The 24,683-nt window shown below is 36.1% G+C and overlaps 1 protein-coding gene across 10 annotated transcripts in view; it reads right to left on the bottom strand.

Annotated features, from left to right (window-relative positions):
* The window catches only part of LOC105473976 (ArfGAP with FG repeats 1), a 90,477-nt gene that overhangs the window by 31,757 nt on the left and 34,037 nt on the right, over positions 1–24,683 (bottom strand). For 5 of the 10 annotated variants that reach the window (XM_011728265.3, XM_011728263.3, XM_011728262.3 and 2 more), the window contains exons 3-7: positions 13,267–13,382; positions 9,461–9,623; positions 8,471–8,624; positions 2,190–2,309; positions 869–940 (exon numbers count right to left, since the gene is read on the bottom strand). In XM_011728265.3, coding sequence (XP_011726567.1) covers positions 869–940; positions 2,190–2,309; positions 8,471–8,624; positions 9,461–9,623; positions 13,267–13,382 — 625 coding nt within the window. The remainder of the gene's footprint in view (positions 1–868; positions 941–2,189; positions 2,310–8,470; positions 8,625–9,460; positions 9,624–13,266; positions 13,383–24,683) is intronic. The other 5 variants (XM_011728268.3, XM_011728269.3, XM_011728267.3 and 2 more) reach the window with 2 other exon arrangements.

The raw sequence follows: 24,683 nt of genomic DNA, 5'->3' as shown, positions 1-24,683 counted from the left end.
AACAATATGTAAAATGTGTTAAGGTGATTCAGAATTTCTTAAAAGATGGTTATTGACATTTACACTTACTTCACTTGAAGAGCTACTATTTAATTCCATATAAGAGTTAAATGTGTATACAATATCATGTGTAGTTCAAGGCATTAAAACTACAGTACATAATACATTATAGCAATTTTTGACGTTATAAACCACAATTCACCTAATGGTCACTATTGTATATATCCTGTTAAATCTTTAAAATATGTTCTCTATTATAAAGACCTCCTTAAAGTACTATCAAAAGACTAAAACCAGTATATTTCATTCTATGCTTTTGATCCTACACTTTTGGGATATTAGTTCTTTATTTCTAAACTTTAGTTTCAGAAATCAAAATAGTATACATACACAGTTATATATTACAGTGATAGAAAAGACAACTACAGATAATTTGAAAACAGAATGCATGAACCTCTATTTAAAAAACACGAACACTTTCTATCAAGCAGGTTTTTATACATTCTAAAAGAAATACATACTGATCAAATTTCTTTCAGGAGTTAAACCATGGTGTTTTCAATTAAAGGTAAGTAATACATGTTTGTATGTAAAAGACTGCGACCTGTTACAAGGAGCTGGCAAACAAAGTGCATACTAAACTTTCAAAATTTATATAAGAATATTATTTCAAATTATTATTAAACCAAGTAACTCTTTGTCTACTATTGTGTTCTCTAACTCTGAGTTTAATAAATAGAGTTGGGAGAGATTTTTTATGAAGGATTATCACTAAAGAATTATCAACGATCTATAATTCGAAAAACCCTTGAAATATAGCAAAAATATGCAAATTAGTATAAGATGCCTATTTGACAACAGAACTTACTGTGGGTAGCCTGAAGAGGAAAAGCTGAAGTAAATTCACCAAAACTGCAGCTAGATGAAAGCATTCTAAATGCTGGACAGCCAGAAATTATGTAAATGATGAAAGTTAAAGGGGAAAAAAAAAAAAAAGAAAACTGAAAGAAAAGGCTTTAAGACAATACAGAGTTAAAAGTTGAAAGAAAAGTAATCAGCCAAAAATCTAAATAAGGGTTCAATGAGTTTCCAGAAACAGCACAATTTATGGAAAAGTATTCAATGTTTAAACACCAATTCCTGCACAGAAAACTATTTCCAAGTTTGACTGAAGTGATCATTAATGTACTCTTGTCTAATAAACATATGAAAATTTTTCTCAGGCTTCTTGCTCTGAAAATTACTTACTTTTTTTTTTTTTTTTTTTTTTTGAGACGGAGTCTCACGCTGTTGCCCAGGCTGGAGTGCAGTGGCGCGATCTCGGCTCACTGCAAGCTCCGCCTCCCGGGTTCCCGCCATTCTCCTGCCTCAGCCTCCTGAGTAGCTGGGACTACAGGCGCCCGCCACCGCGCCCGGCTAATTTTTTGTATTTTTAGTAGAGACGGCGTTTCACTGTGGTCTCGATCTCCTGACCTTGTGATCCGCCCGCCTCGGCCTCCCAAAGTGCTGGGATTACAGGCTTGAGCCACCGCGCCCGGCCAATTACTTACATTTTTAGCTCTACAGAAGCAATCAGCTTCCTTTATTAAGAGGTCTAATGTCAGCCTAAATCAATGGATTCTATGAACCTTAAAAAACTTACAGTACTGGCTGGGCACAGTGGCTCACATCTGTAATCCCAGCACTCTGGGAGGCCAAGGCAGGAGAATAACTTGAGGCCAGGAGTTCAAGACCAGCCTGGGCAACACAGTGAGACCCAGTTGCTACCCTCCCCCCACCAAAAAAAAAAAATTTCAGCTGGGAGTGGTGGCATGTGCCTGTATTCTATCCTGAGGCAGGAGCATTGACAAAAAACAAACACACACACAAAAAAAGAGAGACTGAAAGAGAAATACTTATAGTAGTGTCATGCCTCTGTCCTCTGTGCATGGTAGATCTAAGGAAGATTCATGTGCAGGAAAAGGAGGAGAATGGATGTTGTCAAACAGACAATACACCAAATAATGCAGAAAAACAAATGAATATAGAAAAAAATAAGAGTTCAGGTTTCCCCAGAGCTTTTTAAGATAGAACCATTTTAAAGTCAGATAATTACAGAATTTAAGTTTAGACTAATTTTTCAAAACTACACTTAAGAGAATTTTGTTTCGTGAAGTAAACATTTAAGCACAATGCTGGAGAAGCTCTACCTGTAGTTTGGGGCTGAAAAGGAGAGTGACTTGCTGTGGGGAAACCTCCAAAATTACTCGAACCACTAGACTGTCCAAATGCATCAAAGTTTGCAAAATCTGCATTTGCAGAATTCTGAGCTGTAAATGGTAAGGAACAACATATGTTAATGAATATGAAAACTATAAATGAAAATACATGACAAATGAGTTTAAAAATTATATGAAAAGTTTCTATGTATCAAAACTCACTTTATAGAGAATTCACTTAGAAATCAGATTTTAAACCCTACCAGCATTTAACCCAATTACAGGTAATTTACTAAGTAGTAACCAGGAATTTCCAAGAACACTTTGTGCAATGATAAATTTGGACATAATACTCTGTATATGACCTCAAGCATAGTACTATAAAAGTGACTCCATTAACAAAGGAAACTATTTCAGAGTACTGAGTTACAGTACCGAGTTATAGGAAAGCAGACAAAGATGTAGAAAACATTCTGGAAAAATTCACTGAATAAAAATGGTAATCAACTATGTGAATCTCAACAATAATTGAAATACTTAAAAAATAATACAAAGATGGTTTAATTAAGAAATAAAACTTTTTTTAAGTTTACAAATGTCTCACCATGGTCATATATAAAAATCTAAAAAAAGCACAGGATCACCAAATAAATGGAAGATATTCATATTCTATTAGAAGCCTGCAATTTTAAACTCATTAAAATTTAAGGAACAATGAATGCTAGTATAGAAATTATAGCATATAATTCAGAGCCCCAAACATTAATCGAATACCTATTAAATATGGCAAGACAGGACTTTGTAGTACTTGTATCCATTTTTACGTCTAGGTACTGATCTATTCACTATCTTCAACAATCGATTGTAAATGCTGCAGAATAAAACTTTGGAAAACAAAACTTTGCAAATTCAACACTAAAATACAAAAATTACCATCTGGACACTCAAGCAATCTCTGTACAAAGAAATCCAAGCTAAGCAGAATGTAACACAATGGTAAAGCTGTTTCTTAAATAATCGTATTTCAAGGAGTCAACTTAGTGTGGAACTTAAGACCCCAAATTAATGAGCCTGAGTCTTGCTAAGAGTTGTCATTCCTCTTCAAAGAAAAACACATATTCATGAGACAGGAAGACAGAGAGATCATAGGATGCAAACTAGCAGCCCTCAGCAAATTCATCTGACAGATATGCTTTGTTTCATCTGTACAGTACTTAACATTATTTCCCATCAATTCCCAACATTTAAAAAGAGGGCATTTCACAATAAACAAAAAGACTTCTAGCTTCTCTTATTTAAAAAAAAAAAAAAATCAATATATCTAGTATCCTAAATCCCTATTTCCATGTAGTAACAGATTAGAACATCCCCTTTAAAAAGGGCACCATAGTTCCTTAAACACACATGATACTACTCATTTGTGTTACCTGAGTTGCAAGGCAGTTGGGTTTAGATCCTACAGTATAGAGTGTGACAAAAATCAATTACAGTTTATAGTGCACAGGTTTTATGATATGATGTTTATCATCAGGCAAAATAACTACTAAATTCAGTAGGTGAATTTTATTTCTAGCTTCATGCACATTTCCGTAGAAGATGACTTTTACTGAACCCAATAATGACCCCACCCAGCAACACACATCCACAAATACTATACCTCAGCCTGAATGCTCACATGAAGAGTAAAGGCTTCCAGCTTTTAAGTCACTAAACTACCTAGAAAAGAAAGTTTCCCTACAAAACAATGCTAATGAACCAGACTGGCATGTGTGAATAGTTATCATTTGCCATTAAAGGTTCCATCAGTCGTATCAAACTGTTCAGGATAAAATTTTCACCTAGTATTTTTTAAAAATTAACAAGAATATCAAGATGAGAAGAAATTGCAATCAATGACTTTATTTGTAAACTATATATGGAAAAATAAAGATTCTGAATGCCTGGAAAGGCTCTGGAAAAAGACATTTCAGTTAAACCATGACCTAATTTTTACACCTAAAAACTACTCCAAGGCAAAATATCCAAAGATGGTATCAACCATACATATTAGAAGGAAAAATAAATGAGTAATTCAGTAGTTTCTTCTTGTAACAGGCATATATATTTTATTCTCCTGTAATGAAACCAAAAGTCAAATAAAGTAAAGGAAAAAAGGTAATCTGAGCCGTCATTTCTAAGTAAGAACTTCAGACTAAAAAGCAACTCCTCTCAGGCAGCCTGACTTGCAGCCTACAGGAGCTATTTCATTCTTTCTTCGCACAAGAAACAGAACAGTTAAGATTAACTACTTTCTATCAATCTGATCAAAATATAAGATTCTTTTCCTTTACTATCCTGCGATTAAATGATGGCTATTGTTTTCAAAGTGCAATTTAAGGAAGTTGTTGAAAGTATTAGTGCAGCCATGGTACAAATTAGTCTGTAGAGTTGCAGTCTAACCATTTTTGGCTAACCATTTTTGGCTAACAGGGCTACAAAGAAAAGTCCAACATTACCTGTGAAGACTCACAAATTGCATTTCAAGAGAGAAAAACAAAGGGAACAAGAAATAAGTTGCGAATTTACAAAAGAATTTGGTGGTTATCAGTAATTTCACATTATATTTCAATAATCCTAAAATGGAGATAAAACCAGAATATACTCACAAATTACACAAGTTTTACTCTATTTACTGGTTCTCTCACCAACTCTTTTTACCAGCATTCAAATGCAAGAGGTGAAAAAAGAGAGTTGGGGTTCTTTTTGGTCAGAAGGGGAAATGGCTTCTTATCTGGAGGGTTATGGGGAAAGAGGGTTCTCCATGTTTTCTGGGATTTTGCAGCTCAGGTTAACACAGGAGAAGGGAAATCTACCACAACTCCAACTTAAGCAAAAGAAAACCAAAATTTCTTATCCTTCTCAGTATAACCTTTCCTGAAAAAGGAGATCCATGTCATCCTAGGACTCCTTTTTAAAGCAAATACACACGAGACATATAAAAATTACACCACAATTCCCTTCTAAAGCATGTCCTTAGAAAATGTTTTTATTAATATTTAAAATGAAAGGTTCCCTTATTGCTTGCTAGAAAGAATTGTGGCTGGAGAGAAGTTTTTCTACAAATTTTCAAACTATCCCAAACAGCACACTTTGGAGTGTGATTATGTATAAAATGCTTCATATCATCATTATCCAAAAAGAAGCCAGGTCATCAAATTGAAAGAAAATGAAAAACCATCACAATCTCACAAGTAAGTAAAATAAGGCAAAGTAAGTTCTAAAATACGAATAGGAAATCAGTTCTATCAGCACTGGTTTCTGTTATGCTCATAAAATTGTGAAATACATCTTTTAGAAACATACAGTCTTGAGTTTTTCTTCTCCATAATTGAACCTATAGAAATCTATGAAAAAGAAAGAGTAAGCTTTAGCCAATACCTCATACACACATGCCAAAATAATATAAAGCAAAGTTTCGAATTATCAAAATAAAACTATAAAATGACTAAATTCCCAAATTAATGTTCTACATTTGGTTTGATATTTATTTAATCACTCAAAATGCAGACCGGTAAACTTTCCATGATATAAACATCACAGCTTACTGACATCCAAAATAGATTCCATACATATTTCCAACACAAATACTATGTATGCTTTTACACTGTTTAAGCATAAAGAAGCCACTGTAAAGACTCAAGAAATTACCAAGCTGTTAGGAAATGAATCCAAACCATTTGTGGAATCTTAACAAAGATCGAAAGATTAAAACAGCATAAAAACTTGCCATAAAGTATGACCTTTTTTCTTAAATGCATGTAAACATACAAACATACATACATAAGTGTGTATTTGTATACATAGGTACATATATATGAAGTGTGTGTAAAAGAGAAAAGAAAAACAATGTTTATTGTACCTTTTAGATGGTAAACCACTTAAATGCATCATCTCACTTGAACCTTGCCACTTATCAAAATCAATTTACAGAATAGAAAGCTTAGAAATGTTAGGTAATTTGCCCAAAGTTACACACATAATAAGCAAGAAAGCCAGCATCTGAACCCAGGTTGTCCCAACTCCAAAGTCCAGGTTCTTTTCACTACATTATGCCACTTCCCTATCAGACTATTGCTATTACAATTAAGGAGAGATACAAGTGACCAAATCTATACTTCAATAATCAATTTTTAAATATTACCTAAGTACCTCTTCAAGGCTTGCATATTTGTTAATAAAACTCCATAAATCCCAATTTCTGGTGACATGCATTAAACTGTAACAAATATGTTAAATCTGAGAATAAGCAGGGGAGAAAACGCCATTCAAAGACCACAAGAGTTCTATCAAAAAATATCTTTAGGGCCGGGTGCAGTGGCTCACACCTGTAATCCCAGCACTTTGGGAGGCAGGCGGAACACCTGAGGTCAGGAGTTTGAGACCAGCCTGGTCAACATGGTGAAACCCCATCTTTACTAAAAAACACAAAAATCAGTCGGGAGTGGTGGAGGGCACCTGTGAGCCCAGTTACTCAGAAGGCTGAGGCAGGAGAATCAGCTGAACCTGGGAGGCAGTGGTTGCAGTGAGCCGAGATCGTGCCACTGCACTCCAGTGTGAGCAAGAGAGTGAGACTCCATCTCAAAAAACAAAACAAAAAACAAAAAGAGGCCAGGCACGGTGGCTCATGCCTGTAATCCCAACACTTTGGGAGGCCGAGGTGGGTGGATCACTTAAGGTCAGGAGTTCGAGACCAGCCTGGCCAACAAGGTGAAACCCCATCTCTACTAAAAATAAAAAATCAGTATTTTTGTATTACTAAAATACAAACTTTTACATTTGTATATAATTTCAGGTGTTGTGGCGCACGCTTGTAATCTCAGCTACCTGGGAGGCTGAGGTGGGAGAATAGCTTGAACCCGGGAGGTGAAGGTTGCAGTGAGATTGTACCACTGCACTCCAACCTGGGCGAGAGAGCAAGACTCCACCTCAAATAAATGAATGAATGAGTTGTATCTGTAGGAACCAACCTGAAAATGTTCCTACTCCTAAGGTGGGCTAATTTGAGCACTACTAAGGATAATGACAGCAAACTGAGAAGAAGCAAATGTTTAAATCTATGAAGTCATAATGATACTAAAGAAAAAAGTCACCATTATAAAATGCTAGGAAATCAACTCATTATTGTGATATCTGATGGCAAAGAATCATGTATTCTGACTTTCCTAAACAAATCATGCCACCAGACAGATTTTTTAAAAAGTATTTCAGCTAATAAGTGAAGGAATAAATTCAGAACATCATTATTTTTACACAATGAACTCGGTTATTGAGCATCAACAGGTAACATTATAAAAACACAATCCAAAATTAAAAGCCTCTTAAATCCCAAGTAGTAAGCATATCCCCAGCCACCCATCCTCCTAATAGGAAGAACCTGTAACTGATTAAGTCTCTGGATCCAACAACCTGATACAAGAAATAGAACAGAGGAACTTGTTACAGGGCACCATAGTGGTGCAATCAACTAATTCAGACTACTGAAAACTGTACAGGACAAATGAGCAAATTTCTTTCACAAATTATAGAGGAGGAAAAAGAAGGAATAGAGGAAAAATCTTATGAACTAAGAAACCTAAAGACATATCCCACAACTGCAGTCTGTGGACCTTGCTGGAAATCTGATTCAAACAAACTGTATGTATGTATACATGTATGTATACATGTATGTATGCACGTATGTATGTATGTGTATGGAAAAATCTGAACTATAATGAACATTTGAATACTGACTAATGAATTATTATTACTACTATTATTTAGGGAGTGATGCTACTAATGTGGTTATATCTAACAAAAAAAGTATGTTTTATAGATTGAAATATACAACATTTAAGGATAAACTATGTCTAAAATTTGCTTCAAAATAATATGACAGTGAGAGTGGAATGACAAATGAAATAAGATTAGCCATGGGTGATTAGCACATAAAGGTTATAGTATCCAATTACTTTTGAATATTTGCAATTTTCATAAAGAATAAAAAACAGACATTATATCCTTTCCCCATTTTTCCACAGAAAGAGGTCATGCCAACCAACTGACATTAAATATAATCTCTTCTGTGATTAAAAAGCAACACAATTATATGGTTACATATTACAGCTCAACAGTTACGAGTAACAAAACATTCTCAACAAAAAATGTTTACTGATCCTCAAAGTGTGATGAAGAATTGATGTTTCTTGGTGTTTTATATGCACCCCCAGCAAAAGCTGTTGGGAAAAAACACTTACCTGCATGACTGTTGAAATGTGCAAAGTTAGCAAAATTGGCTGTAGCTGTTGACTGAGGAGCTGGAGCAGCAAAGATGTCTGAGCCGAGATCACTTAAAAGGTCAAATTGCTTCTTCTCCTGCTGCTGCCCTTGAGAACGACCTACAACTGGGGACTATAAACCACATATTAACTATAAAGATATTCCAGTTGGATCTGCGAAATCTTTATACAAAACTATCTCCAAACTTAAAACACACTTATACATAAGAAGAGTTACAGTATGCTGAGTTAACCTTTCTCATTTTTCACTCAACCTTTTGTGAAAACAGAGAAATTTATCCAAGTGTCTTAGTATGTGTTACCAAAAAGGGCAGGATTTAAACCATAGTACTATGCCTCTGAACTATTCTTGTATAGGATAGAGGCTGCAGTGCCACACAGTAACAGATCTGTCACAGCCCCATCAACTATAATACAGTGTAGAAGACAAACTTTAGGTAGCAACTGTGAAAAGATTTCATTTTGTTCATTTTTAAGAATAAGATATAATGCAAAGTCCCTTGTGTTTCAATGATCAACATGCTTCACAACCACACATGTGGGAAAACTCTACTACTAAAGAAATCCTTTCCCAGAAAAGTATATCAAAGAGACTATATGTTCTAACTCTGATGGTCACCATAGATTCGTTTTACTAATTGTATAACACATGATATATACATATATACATGTATACACACACACATATAGCTATAGCAACATTCCTGTATAACTCACCTTTACAAAGTTGCAGAGAAGTCAAAGAAACTCATTAGCAATAGCAAAAAGAACAAATATATATATATATATATTTCAACCACTTAACAATTTCTTAATGTATAATAAACCACTGGAACATAATGCTACTGGCATACAAGGTTATGCTGCTGTCTTAAAGAATTCTCAAATTCTTGACAATCAAGCCCTCTTTAAGTTGCAGCTTCCTACAAAGATTCAAAGACTACTCACCTGACTAGGTGTGCCCTTATTTAAGTGCAGTGTTGGTGCAGAATCCCCTAAAAGAGATTTCAGTGGTTTGACCTCAGGTGTGCTGCTTGTGCTACTGGCAGAGGACCCGGAAATAGATGCATGAACTGATGCCACGACTTTGGCTTGTTCTGGCGGGACATACCTAAAACACATAAAAACCAGTTAACTAAAAAAAAAGTAGGTAATTCTACACCAAAAAATAAGCTTAATTCTAACTTCGTACAAGACTGCTTCACCATTAATCTTATCTGAAAACCCTCTCACACAGAATACCTTTGCATATATTTTTAAAAAGGAATGATAGCTTAAGACTACACCCATTAAATACTTGAAATACTCAGAGAAAGAGAAGACTAACCACAAAACTTGTTTCAATTACTTATTTATGGTTTTTCTAAGGTATTCAGTACAACATAAGAAATAACTGCTTTTTTTAAACAGAGGACCTACAATTAATCATCATGATGAATAGTTCATACTACAATTTAAAAAATTATCTTAAGATCTAAATAACATCTGAAGACAAATGAGGCAGGAAAACATTCGTAACATTACAGTTAACGGCCTAAAATATAAAGGCTTATTAAAACTGTAAGAATAAGATCATCCCATTTTAAATGAACAAAAGAAGCAATTCACAGAAGACAGGAGACATAGAAATGAAAACACTTTTAACCTAACAAAAATGCAAATTAAGGTTTTATTCACCTATAAGCTAAGTGTGAACTTTGCAATTTTTTTATTGCTACCTACTAAAATATATAAATAGGTGTGCTTTGTGCACCAGAAGTACCACTTCCAGAAACATCCTTAAGAATTGGTAAGTGTATACAGATGCATGTACACACAGATTAGTTAATCACAGTCCACTCTTTATAATTTCAAAAAAACTGGGAAACAAACCCAACATCTATCAAGAAAAAAATATTTACAATAATACAATACTCATAGCTACTCTGCTTTGACATGGTAAGATAAAACCTCACAGATCCTTCAGATTTGATTCCAGTCATGTAAATACATGATTTATGTGAGGAGGCGAGTCAAGAAAGGAGAGGCAGCAAAGATATAATAATGTCCAAACACTGGCAATCCTAACCTCTAGGTGTGGGATTATGTGAGAGCTTTTGCTCTTTGTAATTCTGGGTTTTGTCCTACCCTCCTTCTTATTCCCCATATGAAGTAGGTGAGGAAAGAAGGAAAACTATGCTTAAGAGCACCTGTTCCATAGACAAGAGTTCAAATCCCATCTCTACCACCAAATGGCTGTGAAACCTTGGGCAAACTATTAATACTTCAACTCTTTGTGCTTCCATTTTTTTCATTTATAAAATGGAGAGACAGAGTTGCCTAGGTTTAAACAAGTTAACATTTGTAAAGCACTGAGAACAATTCCTGGTATAGATATTAACTACATAAGTGTTCACTGTCACCAAACCACATAATAATCACAAACAATACAACCAGCTTTTTTAAAGTAAATGAGAGACACAAAAGATATATGAGAATGAATACAAGAAGTTATACTTTCCCGTAATTTAGCATACTACTAATACAAATTCTTGAGTATAGCCAAGTCTTATCAAAGGATAAAATCAAATGATAGTTACTGGTTCAAAAGACTTGCCTTGACAAAGTAAAGAAACTAATCTTGTATAACACAGAAAGTGATTTTGAGAACTGGTCAAAAGAACAATTTCAAAATCCCTTTGGATAACAACAGCATCACTGTTTTAAGTATAGTTACAGTGAGTATTTTTAGGGAGGCTGCATCTGGATAGTGCTTATTCCATGTTAGAAACCAACTTCACTGCTCTCTAGCTATACGTTACGGGTGTGCGGGAGTCTGGATTAAAAACATACTGTTCCTGGCCCTCTTAAAGATGGTCACCTGTCCCACCACTTGAAGTCTCTATTTTTATAACTCTTATTATCCTGTTTCTCAGGAAAGAAAAAAAAATAACAACACAAATTGTAATTACTTGAGGTTTCTAGGTATTTGCATTACAGTTTGAATGAATAATACATTACTGTTATAAATGTGGAGGTAAGGATCTATGATTTTAATTCTACCATTACTCACACTCACTTTTCTCTTGATAGCTAGAGCTGACCATAAGCTAATCCCTAACCAAACTCTCTTTCTGAATTGGTAAAAGTAACACAGCTGAGGAAAAAAAAGAAAAAACTAGGTTAGGGCTATATAAGGAGAACAGTCTTTCCTATGAGGTAGAATGTCTAGGAAATTCAGAATCAAAAAGATAAAAGGATAATTATACCTTTCGTTTTAAAAGAATCATTTATGTTACCATATTTTTACTCTCAACCCACCTTCTAATATTTTCTTCTTTCCTGAGCTTAAATTTTACTGGTGTATTTTAATCTATTTTCATACCTGATGTCTTCTAGTACAGCTGAATATAGCCCTGATTAATCTTGCCTTGCAAAAAGGAGTCTATTTTAGGCAGGGTGCGGTGGCTCACACCTGTAGTCCCAGCACTATGGGAGGCTGAGGCAGGTGGATCACCTGAGGTCAGGAGTTCGAGACCAGCCTGGCCAACATGGCGAAATCCCATTTCTACTAAAAACACAAAAAATTAGCCAGGCGTGGTGGTGGGTGCCTGTAATCCCAGCTACTTGGGAGGCTGAGGCATGAGAATCGCTTGAACCCAGGAGGCGGAGGTTGCAGTGAGCCGAGATCACGCCATTGCACTCCAGCCTAGACAACAAGAGCAAAACTCAGTCTCCAAAAAAAAAAAAAAAAAGAAAAAAAGTAGTCTATTTGGGAAAGGAGTAAGAATACAAATTTTGATATAGCATGCAAGTCAGAGCTAATGTGCTCCTGAATAAAGGTAAAGACCTCTGCTGTAAGCCACAGCAAATGTTCCCTCAGGACCAAAACAGGCTCTGAACATATTCTCTTGGGTTGAAACACAGCTCCTCAAGCAAACAAGAAGTTCGTTACTTCCCCATTATTTATTGCCTCTATTTTGATTCCCTGCCCCATCTTTCTAACCTCCCAAGATGAAAATATCCACTATTCAATACTATTAAAGAAACAACCAAAAGAGTTCATAGTTAACGAGTCTTAGTGACTATACTTAAATTGTGCTCATATAGCTAAAAATGCAGAGCCCTGAGTAGCTGAACACTAGCTTTATGGATATAGTCCCTATTCCATTGGAAGGGGCTTACTAGCTATATGTACAACCTGTTGGAATTAATTTTTAAAAATTAACATCTGATAGATTTAGTTAGGCAAAAGTAAATGCTCCCTTCTTAACCAGAAAGTAAACTGATTTCTTAGGTGGAAAGAAAAAATATTTTGAGCAAAGGCTACAACAGACAATTAGGTAGATGGACTACCACACCAGAGCTTTATTTAGCATAGTGCCTAGTATATAGAAGATGTTACTCAATAAATTTAAAAAAGATATGACTCAGTAAATACTTGCTAAATTAATGGTTTTTAAGAATAGAGGCTTTGTAGGGCAAAACATATTTAAAGAAGCTAACAGCGATAGGGAATGATTAGAAGGAAGAATACCTAACTTTCCTGGTAATTATTATAACAAAAAGGCTGCTGCCAGGAACAGATGAGTTAAGATAAAGTAGAAGTAAAGGTTTTCGGAAACCAAACCAACAAAAAGCCAAGGGATAATGAATTATATACCTATCTAAGCTCTCACTGTCTGTCTTTTATCCTTCATTGTGTCAGACTAACCTTACCCATAGTTAACATGTGATTTGGGGAGGCTTTAGTCTACATACAACTCTTCACTCACCATCTTTTCTTTTCATATTTTTCTTGTAGAAACTCTTTCACTTTTTGTGGATCCCTGAAGTCTGGAATTGCTGAAGATCTATCATCAAATAATCCTAGCCAAATCTGTTTACAGACCTTTGGAAAGAATCAAAAAAATATATGTTAAATTCAACATCTTCACTTAATGAAATTTTAAGGGGATATTGTGATTCTTTCAGGAAGCTAATCTACATAATAATTGTAATAATATGCTTTCAATGAGGACACTAATAAACAGAAATAAAGGAACTAAATTACTTTTTAATATGTTGCAGTATGCAGTAAAATTTTAGCAACAAAATCATTAAAAAGGGGAAATGAACAGTGAAATGGGATTTGAGAGGACCTGGGGTCTTTTCAGTCTTGGCATAATCATAAACTTCACCATTAGCAAAGTCATGTAACCTGTGTAAATCTCTGTTCCCTTACTCACAAAACAAAGGAACGAACCAATAGCAATTTTACAGGCCCGTTAGCAAGTCTAACAAACCAAAAAGAACAAGCAAAAATACCAGAATCATAAACAATTTACCGTAAAACTGTAACAATAAACACAAACGTAAGGCAAACACACTATTAGCTTTATAGTTGTCTCCTATGCATTTTTTGTCTGATAGCTAAAAAATGAGAATCTGAGAAATTTAACTTCCAGAAAAACCAAAAGAGAAATGAAATGAAACAGCACAAAAAGAACTATAAACAGAAAAACTGACAGACTTCATCAAAATAAAAAACTATTCTTCAAAAAACTTAAAAAACACAAAAATCAAGATAACAACTGATAAAAAGTATTTGCAAAATGTGTAAGAACTTGAAACTGGAATATATAAAGAACTCCCATACCTCAATTATAAAAGACAGATAACCCAACGCTTGTTTCGGTTTTTGTTTGTTTTTGAGAAAAGATCTGTCTCTACAGCACAGAATGGAGTGCAGTGGCGCAATCTCAGCTTATTGCAACCTCCGCCTCCCAGGCTCAAGCTATCCTCCCACCTCAGCCTCCTAAGTAAGCTGGGACTACAGGAGTGCAGCACCACAGGTGGCTAATTTTTTGTATTTTTTGAAGAGACAGTGTTTCACCATGTTGCCCAGGCTGCTCTTGAACTCATGAGCTCAAGCAATCCACCCGCCTCAGCCTCCCAAAGTGCTGGGTTTACAGGAGTGAGCCACCACGCCCAGCCAACACTTGTTTAAAGAGGGGGCAAAAAGTCTGAACAAACACTTCACCAAAGATATTAGCAGCCCACTATCATCAGTCATGTATAAAATGCAAATTAAAATGACACTGAGGCCGGGTGCGGTGGCTCATACCTGTAATCCCAGAACTTTGGGAGGCCGAGGCGAGCGGATCACCTGAGGTCACAAGTTCGGGATTAGCCTGGCCAAAATGGCGAAACCCCATCTCTACTAAAAATACAAAAAAATTAGCCAGGCCACTAAGTAGTGGCACATGCCTGTAATCCCAGCTACTAGGGAGGCTGAGTCAGGAGAATCACTTGAACCCAGGATGGGGAGGTTGCAGTGAGTGGAGATCACTGCACTCTGGCCTGGGCGACAAGAGCAAAACTCCATCTTTTTAAAAAAAAAAAAAAAGACACTGAGACTCCACAAGATAGACATGCATAGATACTACTAGAAAAGCTGAAAACAAAGTGTGACCACACCATGTGTTGGTAACAATGTGGAACAACCGGAACTCTTTAGAATGTAAAATGGTATAAGCACTTTGGAAAACATTTGGCAGTTTCTCAAGAGTTAAACACAGACCTGGCATATGACGTAGCCATTCTACTTTTAGGCATTTATTCAAGAAAAATAAAAGCACTTTTCCACACTCAAACTGTACATAAATATTTATAGCAGCTTTACCCAAACTGGAAATAATCCAATTGTCCATAAACAAGTGAATAAACAAACAAATGGGAGAACAGCCAAAGAAGAATATTATTCAGCAATTAAAAGGAGAAAACCATTAATACGAGAAACACGAAAAAACCTCAAGATTATGCTGAAAGAAACCTGTGCACCATCCCCACCAAAACGTATATACTGCATATTTCCATTCACTTAAATTTTCAATGTAAACCAGTCTACAGCGAAGAAAAGCAGACCAGTGGATTCATTGCAAAGGGTTGCACAATAAAAATATATACTATCTTGTTATTGTGGTAGTGGTTTCACAGTATATACAAATGTCAAAACTCATCAAATTGTACACTTTAAGTATGTACATGTTATCAATTTAAATATCCAAAAGTTATCAATTATTCCTCAGCAAAATTATCAAGAACAAGTCAACGAGTTTCCAAAATTATATTATTTTAAAGAATAAGCAATTATGACACTAAGAAAAGAACATGGTATCTGGTTTCAAAAACGCTGACAAATATTTAAGAAATCAGGGAAGGAAAAGCATACTTCTCAATCTTACCTGCTCACTGAACTGGGTACAGAATCAGTAAGAGAAAGGACAGGAAAAAGGGCTTGCCCTTCTCCTCTCCTATCATGTCCCCAAGTGTGTTTCAAAATATTTCTTGTAGGCCAAGCGTGGTGGCTCACGCCTGTAATCCCAGCACTATGGGAGGCTAAGGCGGGCGGATCATGAGGTCAGGAGATCGAGACCATCCTGGCCAACATGGTGAAACCCCATCTCCACTAAAAATTAAAAAAAAAAAAAAATTAGCTGGGCATGGTGGCACGTGCCTATAATCCCAGAGGCTGAAGCAGGAGAATTGCTTGAACCCGGGAGTCAGAGGTTGCAGTGAGCCGAGATCGCACCACTGCATTCCAGACTGGCAACAGAGCGAGACTCCGTGTCTGTCTGTCTATACAAATATTTCTTGTGGTTCCTTCCTATTCCAGGCTCAGTACAGAGAGTATAAAGTCATTTAGGAAGTGACAGTTGACAAGAGTGAGGACTACAGTAAGGCACAATCCATTATGAAAACATTTCACTGGCAACGCCTCAGAAGTACAGACACCCAGGAATAGTAGTGCAACTTACTGCCAGAAATACTACAAACCTTTAAGAGACCCAGCTTGTCCAATAATATTTAGCCAGTTAAAAGAACTACATGGGACTCTCCTCAGGCAGAAACCTAACTAATGATTCTCCTAAAATGTAATTCTTTAAGATTTTTAAAGATTTATCAGTTACATTCATAAAGGGAGGCCCGTTTCTCATTCTTCTATTTTAAAACTTCCCAAATGAGAAAACAAGAGACAGGGTAGTTATTTACCCAAAGCCATGAAACTATTGACTGTACTTGATGGACACTTTATTCTCTACATTGCAAAGCCTCTGCCATATACAACTTTTTAAAATTAAAATCAATAAATGAATAAATAATAAGCATACAAATAAATAAAATGAAGCAGATGGGCTAAGGGCAGACAGATCATACAGCTGCCATCTTGGCACTCATAATGGTAATGCAAAGCAAAGATGGAGTGGCTTGATGATAAAATATTTGACATAAGTAGCCTGTAGGATTCCCTCAAAATTGTATATACTAACTGCTGTGGTTCTGTTCCTGCTCTCTGAAAGGTCACATTGCTGGAGAAAAAGTCATTAAAAATAGCTGCTTGAGTCCCCTATAAATTCAAACCGTCTCACTGTCAAAGTCCCTCAAAGTTATTAATCAGCTCTAATTTTCCATTATATTGCCCCATAGCAGCTATTTCCTATATGTATAGATCAAAATCCTAACCATTCTTGACGCTCTTGGCAGTTGAATTCTTACTTAAATGAAGTAACTCTCAATATATGATTCCCAATTCCGTAAATCAGCAAGCAGCATCAGTGTCAACTAAGAACTTGTTGGAAATGCACATTTTCAGGAGCCACCCAAGACATGTGAATTCAGTCCCTCTAGGTAGAACCCAGCAATCTGTTTTATCAAGTCCTCCAGGTTATTCTGAAGTGGGTGAAAGTTTGAAAACCAATGCTTTAGTAACATCTAGGCCAGCAGATGGAAACTTACTTTCTACCTGTAATTTTATTCAACTTTCCTTGCTTCTGTATCAGCACATCAGAGACAGAGGGAAACAGAGATTCAAACTATACATAGCTTTCAGCATTTCCCAAATACAGCCAGTAAACCTATTATGGGGCAAGATTCATTTAACACAGACAGTGTTTCAGTGGCACATCCGGGAAAGCATCAATCTCTAACTCCTTATGACCTACTCATAGTTTAGTCCCTGAAAGGTTGCGTTTTGCTCCCAACATTCTACTAACATTGCTATTTCAGGCATCTAGACTTGCCGATAAAGTCTCTTTTCTGCTTGTTTTGGTTTTTTAGTAAAATAAACACCATCAATTGAAAAAAGGGGGTTTCAAGGTTGGGAAAAATGGGAGAGAATGAATTGACTAGGAAGCACTGAAGACTTGTGGCCATCAATATCTAAAGTGAAAGTAGTCAGAAGGCTGTGTTTTTCTCCAGCTTTATCTGGTTATTTAGGTAAAAGTAGGTAGAATATTGGGTTGATCGAGCAGAACAGGACTGAGGGTGGAAAAAGATGATTATATTAACAGACCATGGAATCTAAGCTAAGAAAAATAAAGACATCATGAGGAAGATGGATAACAAAGGGATTTAGTGAAATGAAGGAACAGAGGTGCTGATGACTGTCCCAAAATTGCTGTGGCTCCAGTATTAGAGGGAGTAAGCCGGAAAGAGAGAATCAGTGGTGGTCAGAGAACTGGATGCTTTAAACTGAAATCTGGAAGGTGATACAGTTAACAATCAATAAAAGGTCTAAAGTAGTATGGAGGATCACTGGAGGTCAAGGAATTCAGGAGGCCATGTAGATATCTATGTGGATACTGGAACTGCCAAAATGATTAACACTCGCGGGAATAAAAACAGTATTTAAAATGAATGAGGGGGCTGGGTACGATGGCTCACACCTGTAATCCCAGCACTTTGGGAGGCCAAAACGGATGGACTGCTTGAGCCCAGGAGTTCAAGACCAGCCTGAGCAACATGGCAAAACTCAGTCTCTACAAAAAATACAAAAATTCGCTGAGCATGGTGGTGTACCTGTAGTCCCAGCTACTAGGGAGGCTGAGGTGAGAGAATCACCTGAGCCTGGAAAGTAGAGGTTGCAGTCACCCTTGATCATACCACTCTACTCCATTCTGGGTGTCAGAGTGAGATCCTGTCTCTAAATAAATAAATAAATACTGAATAAGGAAGACTGACTGGTATGATTGCAACAAGAAGATGCAGCAAGTGATAAAATCTATTGACATGAAAAGTGGGGGTGAGGGGCTAAAAACAGCACTGAGGAGCAAGAATGACACCTAAAACAAGGAATTATATGGAACAACGGAATTAGTTTTGATGGTCTCTTTTTGGGGAGGTGAATAATCAATTCTAATTATAGAATAATGTGGTGGTTATGGTAGTTAATGAGCTTGGACAAGGGAATCAGACTGCATGAGTTTGAATTCCAACTCTGTTTGCTACTATTTGACTTGAGCAAAGTAACTGTTCTTTATTTATAAAATGCAAATAATAATAGAACCTATTTCATAGGGAGGCGTAGAGAGTTAAATAAATTAATATATGTTTTGTACCGAGAACAGGTATATAAACTTTAAATAGCATTAGTTTGGCCAGGCACAGTGGCTCACACCCATAATCCCAGCGCTTTGGGGGGTCAGTAGGTAAAGACCAGCCTGGCCAAAATGGTGAAACCCCGTCTCTACTAAGAACATACAAAAAAAATTAGCCGGGTGTGGTGGCATGCACCTGTAATTCCAGCTACTCAGGAGGCTGAGGCAGAAGAACTGCTTGAACCTGGGAGACGGAAGCTGCAGTGAGCTGAGATCGCGCCACTGTACTCCAGCCTGGGTGACAGAGCAAGACTGCCTCAAAAAAAAAAAAAAAAAAATCATATTAGTTATATTACTTTTGGGTCTAGCCTCTTTAAGTGTTTTGCAGTGATGGACTATGGAGTGATGAGATAAGCAACGACTGGGAAGGGTGGTCTTACCAGGAAAATACAGGAAATTGTAGATCTCCCTTCATTCCTGCCGCAGACACAATCAAAGCGGTCTTGACAGAGCAATCTCCCTCCTCTGAACTTCTAGCATTTTGTAGCTCTCACAGGAAACTCATTCCAAACTGCCTAGTAGTAGAATCATGGAGCATGTGTCTCATTTACTTTTGGATTTCCCATAATGCTTCAAACAATAGGCTGGGCCATATTAAGTGTTCAATAAACTGGTAATACTCAAAGCCAGATCTTATGGAAGAACTAAAAATAAAATCACACCAGACAACAGAATAAATTCATAAAATTGTTAATTTTTTCCCTTAATAGTCCTAATCCACTCTATAATTGGAATCATAATAGCCACTGACAGAATCTAAAATATTAAAGCATATTTTATCAGTCAGTTACCATAGAAACAGACGGCACGGTCAATTTGGATAATTTGAAGGAAGTTTAATAAGGAGACTATTACGAAGCATAGGTGGGTTGTAAGGAATCACAAGTGAGAGTGTTATATCCTCCCAGGGTTAGTAACAGCAGGGCCTACCACTACCCGTTGGCATAAAGCAGGGGAGGAAAGAAAAATGTCAGCTGCCTGACAGGAACTATCAGCCCTGATAGGAACTGCAAACTTTAATGGAAGGATGCAGCCAGGCTGCAGAAATCCCACAGGAAGAAGTCAGGAAAATAAAATGTTCCCCACCAGCTGAACCCAACTAGAAACCAGTGACAAGAAGCCGATTTGTATATCCAGACAGACCAGCTGCTTGGAGCCAGAGCAAGGAAAAGACCAGAGTGAGAAGTGCAGATAGCAGGTATCCAGCACAGCAGCCAAATCATGATAATAAATATATACAGGGCTAGCAATTTAACAAACTCAGTTATGAATACCAGAAATAGGAAACCTTCATACTCATTCCCAATTACTCATATATAAAAGGAAAGGTAAGAAACAGTGTTATATCAGTAATCCTTGAGGGGGACAGCAAATTGGAGTGGAAACTTGTTGAAATGGATATTCACCTTTATTTGGAGAAAACCTTATTTTCACAAAAAAGATAAAAAGAATAAACCACATGGCATGACTCTGCTTGTAACCTCCATATAGAAAGATATAAGAATAAGGAAAGGACAGAGGATCTGAAATTTAAAGAATCTTTTTTTCACTCAGCCAATCTACATACATCCAACAAGATTTCATACTTTCTTTTCTGTCCTTTCTCTACTTAGTAGAGATGGAGCAATCCTCTAAGTAATCCTGCCTCCTTCTGGATATAAGATATAATCACAGCACTTAATAATACCACCCATAAAACACAGGAACAAATAACAGAATAGTTTAACAACTGAAAATTTGAGGAACAAGTAATCAATATCCACTTTTTGGAATGGGGCAGAAAAACTGAACAAAAATAAATATTAACAAACAGAAAATACCATTAGAAGCTCTCTAGACAGGTACCATGGACCTATACAAAATTCTATCACCAACATATTATTTTGCCCTAAAAGGAAGAAACGAGGGAGAAAAAGTCCATACTCAGAGAAATCATCTCAAATATATGCCATGACTCAAGTAAAATACTGGAAAAACAAGTACATTATTAATGTTAAGTATATTGTTAACATTTCCTACACTGATCCAGCCTACATTACTTTGACTATATTTCTAGACCACCAGCTGATTTGTATTTCTCAGTGACATATCTCTAAACAATACATAAACTGAATGATGCCTGCACAAACAAAAACACTATCCGCATGTGCTTTATGCAAGAGAAACTGATGGTTTTGCATTTACATATACCTTTTTTAGGAACTTTATGGTATATCCTATCTTAACATTTGGTTTTATAAAATGTGCTGGCAAGAATTAGAACTTATGCAACTCAGTAACTAACTAAAAATAGGCGCACACAAGCTGTATGTGAGATCTCTGAGACAAAGTGCCTTTGTAAAACAGCCACATAAATTGACAGGTAAGGAAGTATTGGACTTACGAGATATCAAATCCAACTTGTTTATTTTGTCCTAGGGTTTCTTTAAAAATAATTTATTTAAGCACAAACTACCTTATAACAGCTTCCTTAACGTAAAATTCAAATTCTTCATCACAGCCTATTAGGCTCAACAGAATGTGACCCCTGATTAGCCCTCCAAACTAATTTTAAACTCTTTCCAGCCCACTGGCTTCCTCAGAAAGTCTTCCCTAACCACCCAATCCAAAGGGACAATAATCCCTGTACCAAATCACAGATACACACTCTCACATTATTTTCACAACCTTTATCTCATAATTTTGAAATGCAAATTTCATAAGGCAGGAACCTCCTCTCTGATTCAACACTATTTGTATGCTCGGTACCTGACACACAGTAAGCACTTAATTCCTGGTGTATGAGTGAAAGCAACTTTCTTAACAGCCCTCAAATGTATGCACAATAGAAATTATCTTTTTTCTTTTGTTCCATCTAAAATATACACACTGACCTAGAACATTTAGTTCCCCAACTTATTTAGGTAGAAATAATAAAATCACTGATCCAAATTCTCACATCATATATAGCCAGGGATCAGCAAACTGGGCTAAATCTGGGGCCTATTTGTATAGACAAAAATCTTCTTAGAACACAGTCACAACCACTTGCTTACCTTTTGTCTATGACTACTTACAGCTACAACATCAGCATTAATTGCAACAAAGATCTTATGGCACCCATAAAGCCTAAAATATTTACTATCTGACTCTTCATAGAAAAAGTTTGGCAACCCCGAACATACCTGTAACCATGGACTATGCTACCATCCCAGCATCCAAGACTAGTAACAATTTAAATAGGATAATAAAAACCTGTTTCAGAGACAGGTATTAGAATGTGCACAGGGAATAACATAGAGAGGTGGGCAAAAATTTTTCCCTGGAGGAAGAATTTCCCAACAGCAATTTATTATACATACTGATTCACTTGATAATACAGGAGAAAAAGTACCAGAGTAAGTTTTGGTGAAAGATTAATAGGAATTTAACACTTGTTTTCTAAATAACTACTAAGTACAAAGAAACAGAAATGATAAAACATTTGGAAAGGGATTAGGAAATCTCACAAAGGAAAGAAAGAAGCAAATATTTAGAATACTAGAGAGAAATAAAATGCAATGGATAGTAAGAAAACTTACTTGCAAGTATCTGCATTGTGAAGGAGAGCAACAACTCTAATTCAGACATCTACTGTAAGGACTTAGTAAAGGGCAGCACACACAACTCACAAACCCATACCTTATCTCACTTCACACACAACTCACATACCCATACCTTATTTCACTTAAGGTCTCTAACATCAGAACTGTGTTCCAGATAGGATGAAAAGAATCAAAACCCAGCTATACTAGCTTAGAGAAAAACAGACTTGCAGACAGCATACACCAAAGCACTCCACCAAAATAAAACAAATACTTCATGGGAACCAGAAATGCAAACAGGAAACCATCTGGGACCTGGGCAGTCTGAGTGCCTATCTCCTAAGCCCCCTCTCAACCGACCCCTCCACCAAGACATAGTTTATCATTTTGCTTCTCATATTATGTCTTCTCCCCACTCTTGCTTCTCTAAGTACAACTTTTTGTTTGTTTACTTGTTAGCCTGTACAGAGCCCACTACATACAATTTTTCAGTTCAGATGACTAATTGTTTGAATACAGCCTCTGTGAACGAAGAAACAGGACCTGATAAGTCACTAGCCTCAGGGTTAGGTGTCCATCCCTGGTACAATCAGGGGTGTGGATGTGTGTGTGTGGATGTGTGGTGCTGTGTTTCGTGGTTTTCTCAGGGCAATAAGCCTTTTCTTCTTTCAGTAAGGAAATGAGTATGGTACGCACCCCTCCCTACCCCCTCAACACACAGGTTATTTATGAATATGCTTTGTAAATTACAAAGAGATTTATAAATTTAAGACTTATAATTAGTCAAGTCATAGCAGTTTCAAGGAAAATTATCATCTGCCCAACTCTCTCAAACTAAGATAACGTAAGTAAATTACCCTGTATGGTATGGTGCCTGGCACAGAACAATGGCTCTGCCTTTTAATTTTATTTACCCTGCCTTCCACGAGTTTCCTTGTTTTATCTAGCTAAATGTATCAGTTTTTACTTTGTGACTTCTTCCATTGCTTTTAGTCTATAAAGTCCTTCTGCATTCAAATGCTAAATATGTAGTTGGCTATTTGGCTGTATTTTCTATAGTAATCACTCTTAGTGTTTTACTATTACCCACGCCCCCGCCGTGTCCTTAAACATTACAATTTGGTGTTTTTTTTTAATTACAAAATAATTTATTTTACAGAAAAGTTGATAATAGAAACACATCCCACATACCCTTTACCAAGTCTCCAATGGTAACATTTGCTTTATCCTTCTGAGAAAAAGAATTTTTGTAACCATTTAAATTGGTGACATAACAAGCCTTTTACCCCTAAATGTGTATTTTCTAAAAATAAGTACATTCTTTTACATAACCATAGCACAACGATCAAAGCCAAGACATTAATATTTTATATTATCTGATCTACAGATTAGTCAGTAATCTTAATAATGGCCTTTATAGTAAAAAGAAAAGGTTTTCCTTGTCCAGAATCCATTAACTGTCTTGTCTCTTTTAACCTGGAACATTCTTTACTCTTTCTGTCTTTCACGACTATGACATCTTTGAAGAGTACAGGCCAGCTGTTTGGTGGTATGTCCCTTACTTTGGGCTTCCTCATGATTAAATTAATGTTATGTATTTTGGGGAAGATACTACATAAGTGACATGTCCTTCCCAGTGCATCATTATCAAGAAAGACACACAACATCAATTTGTCCCAGTACTGGTGTATACTTGGATTATTTGGTTAAAATGTATCTTTATCCATTTTAAAGTCACTGTTTGTCCCCCTTGGGATTAATAAACATTTTGCAGGTAGACCTTTTGAGACTATTTTCTACATGTTTATGGCTTCGTTTATGACTTAAATTTTAATGCTAAAATTTTTCTGAAATTTTGGTGTATCATGTCAGGTAACATTCTAGTTAATTTTCCATTTATTGAATAACCAACTTCCACAACGAATGCTGAAATTCATTTGTTTTACAAGATCATTCACATTTATAATATAAGAAGGTTAAGTATATCTCAGTATCTAATATACAGATCTGTGCCTATCCTAACACTAGTTTCAGGTTGCTGTAATTATTGCAAGTTTATATCACAAATTACTGTGTACATAAAAGACAGAGATAAACTTAGTATTTAATAGGACAAATCCTATTTACTATTTGTTTTACATTTACATTGTCTATTTACTGTTTTACAAACAGTAAATAATTATTCCCAACTAATTTTACTTTTTTGTTCTT

This window comes from Macaca nemestrina, chromosome 11, assembly GCF_043159975.1.
Source record: "Macaca nemestrina isolate mMacNem1 chromosome 11, mMacNem.hap1, whole genome shotgun sequence".
In the NCBI taxonomy this organism is placed as follows: domain Eukaryota; kingdom Metazoa; phylum Chordata; class Mammalia; order Primates; family Cercopithecidae; genus Macaca; species Macaca nemestrina.
The sequence above is the reverse complement of the archived record's forward strand: the minus strand, read 5'-3'. Positions and strand labels throughout refer to the sequence as shown.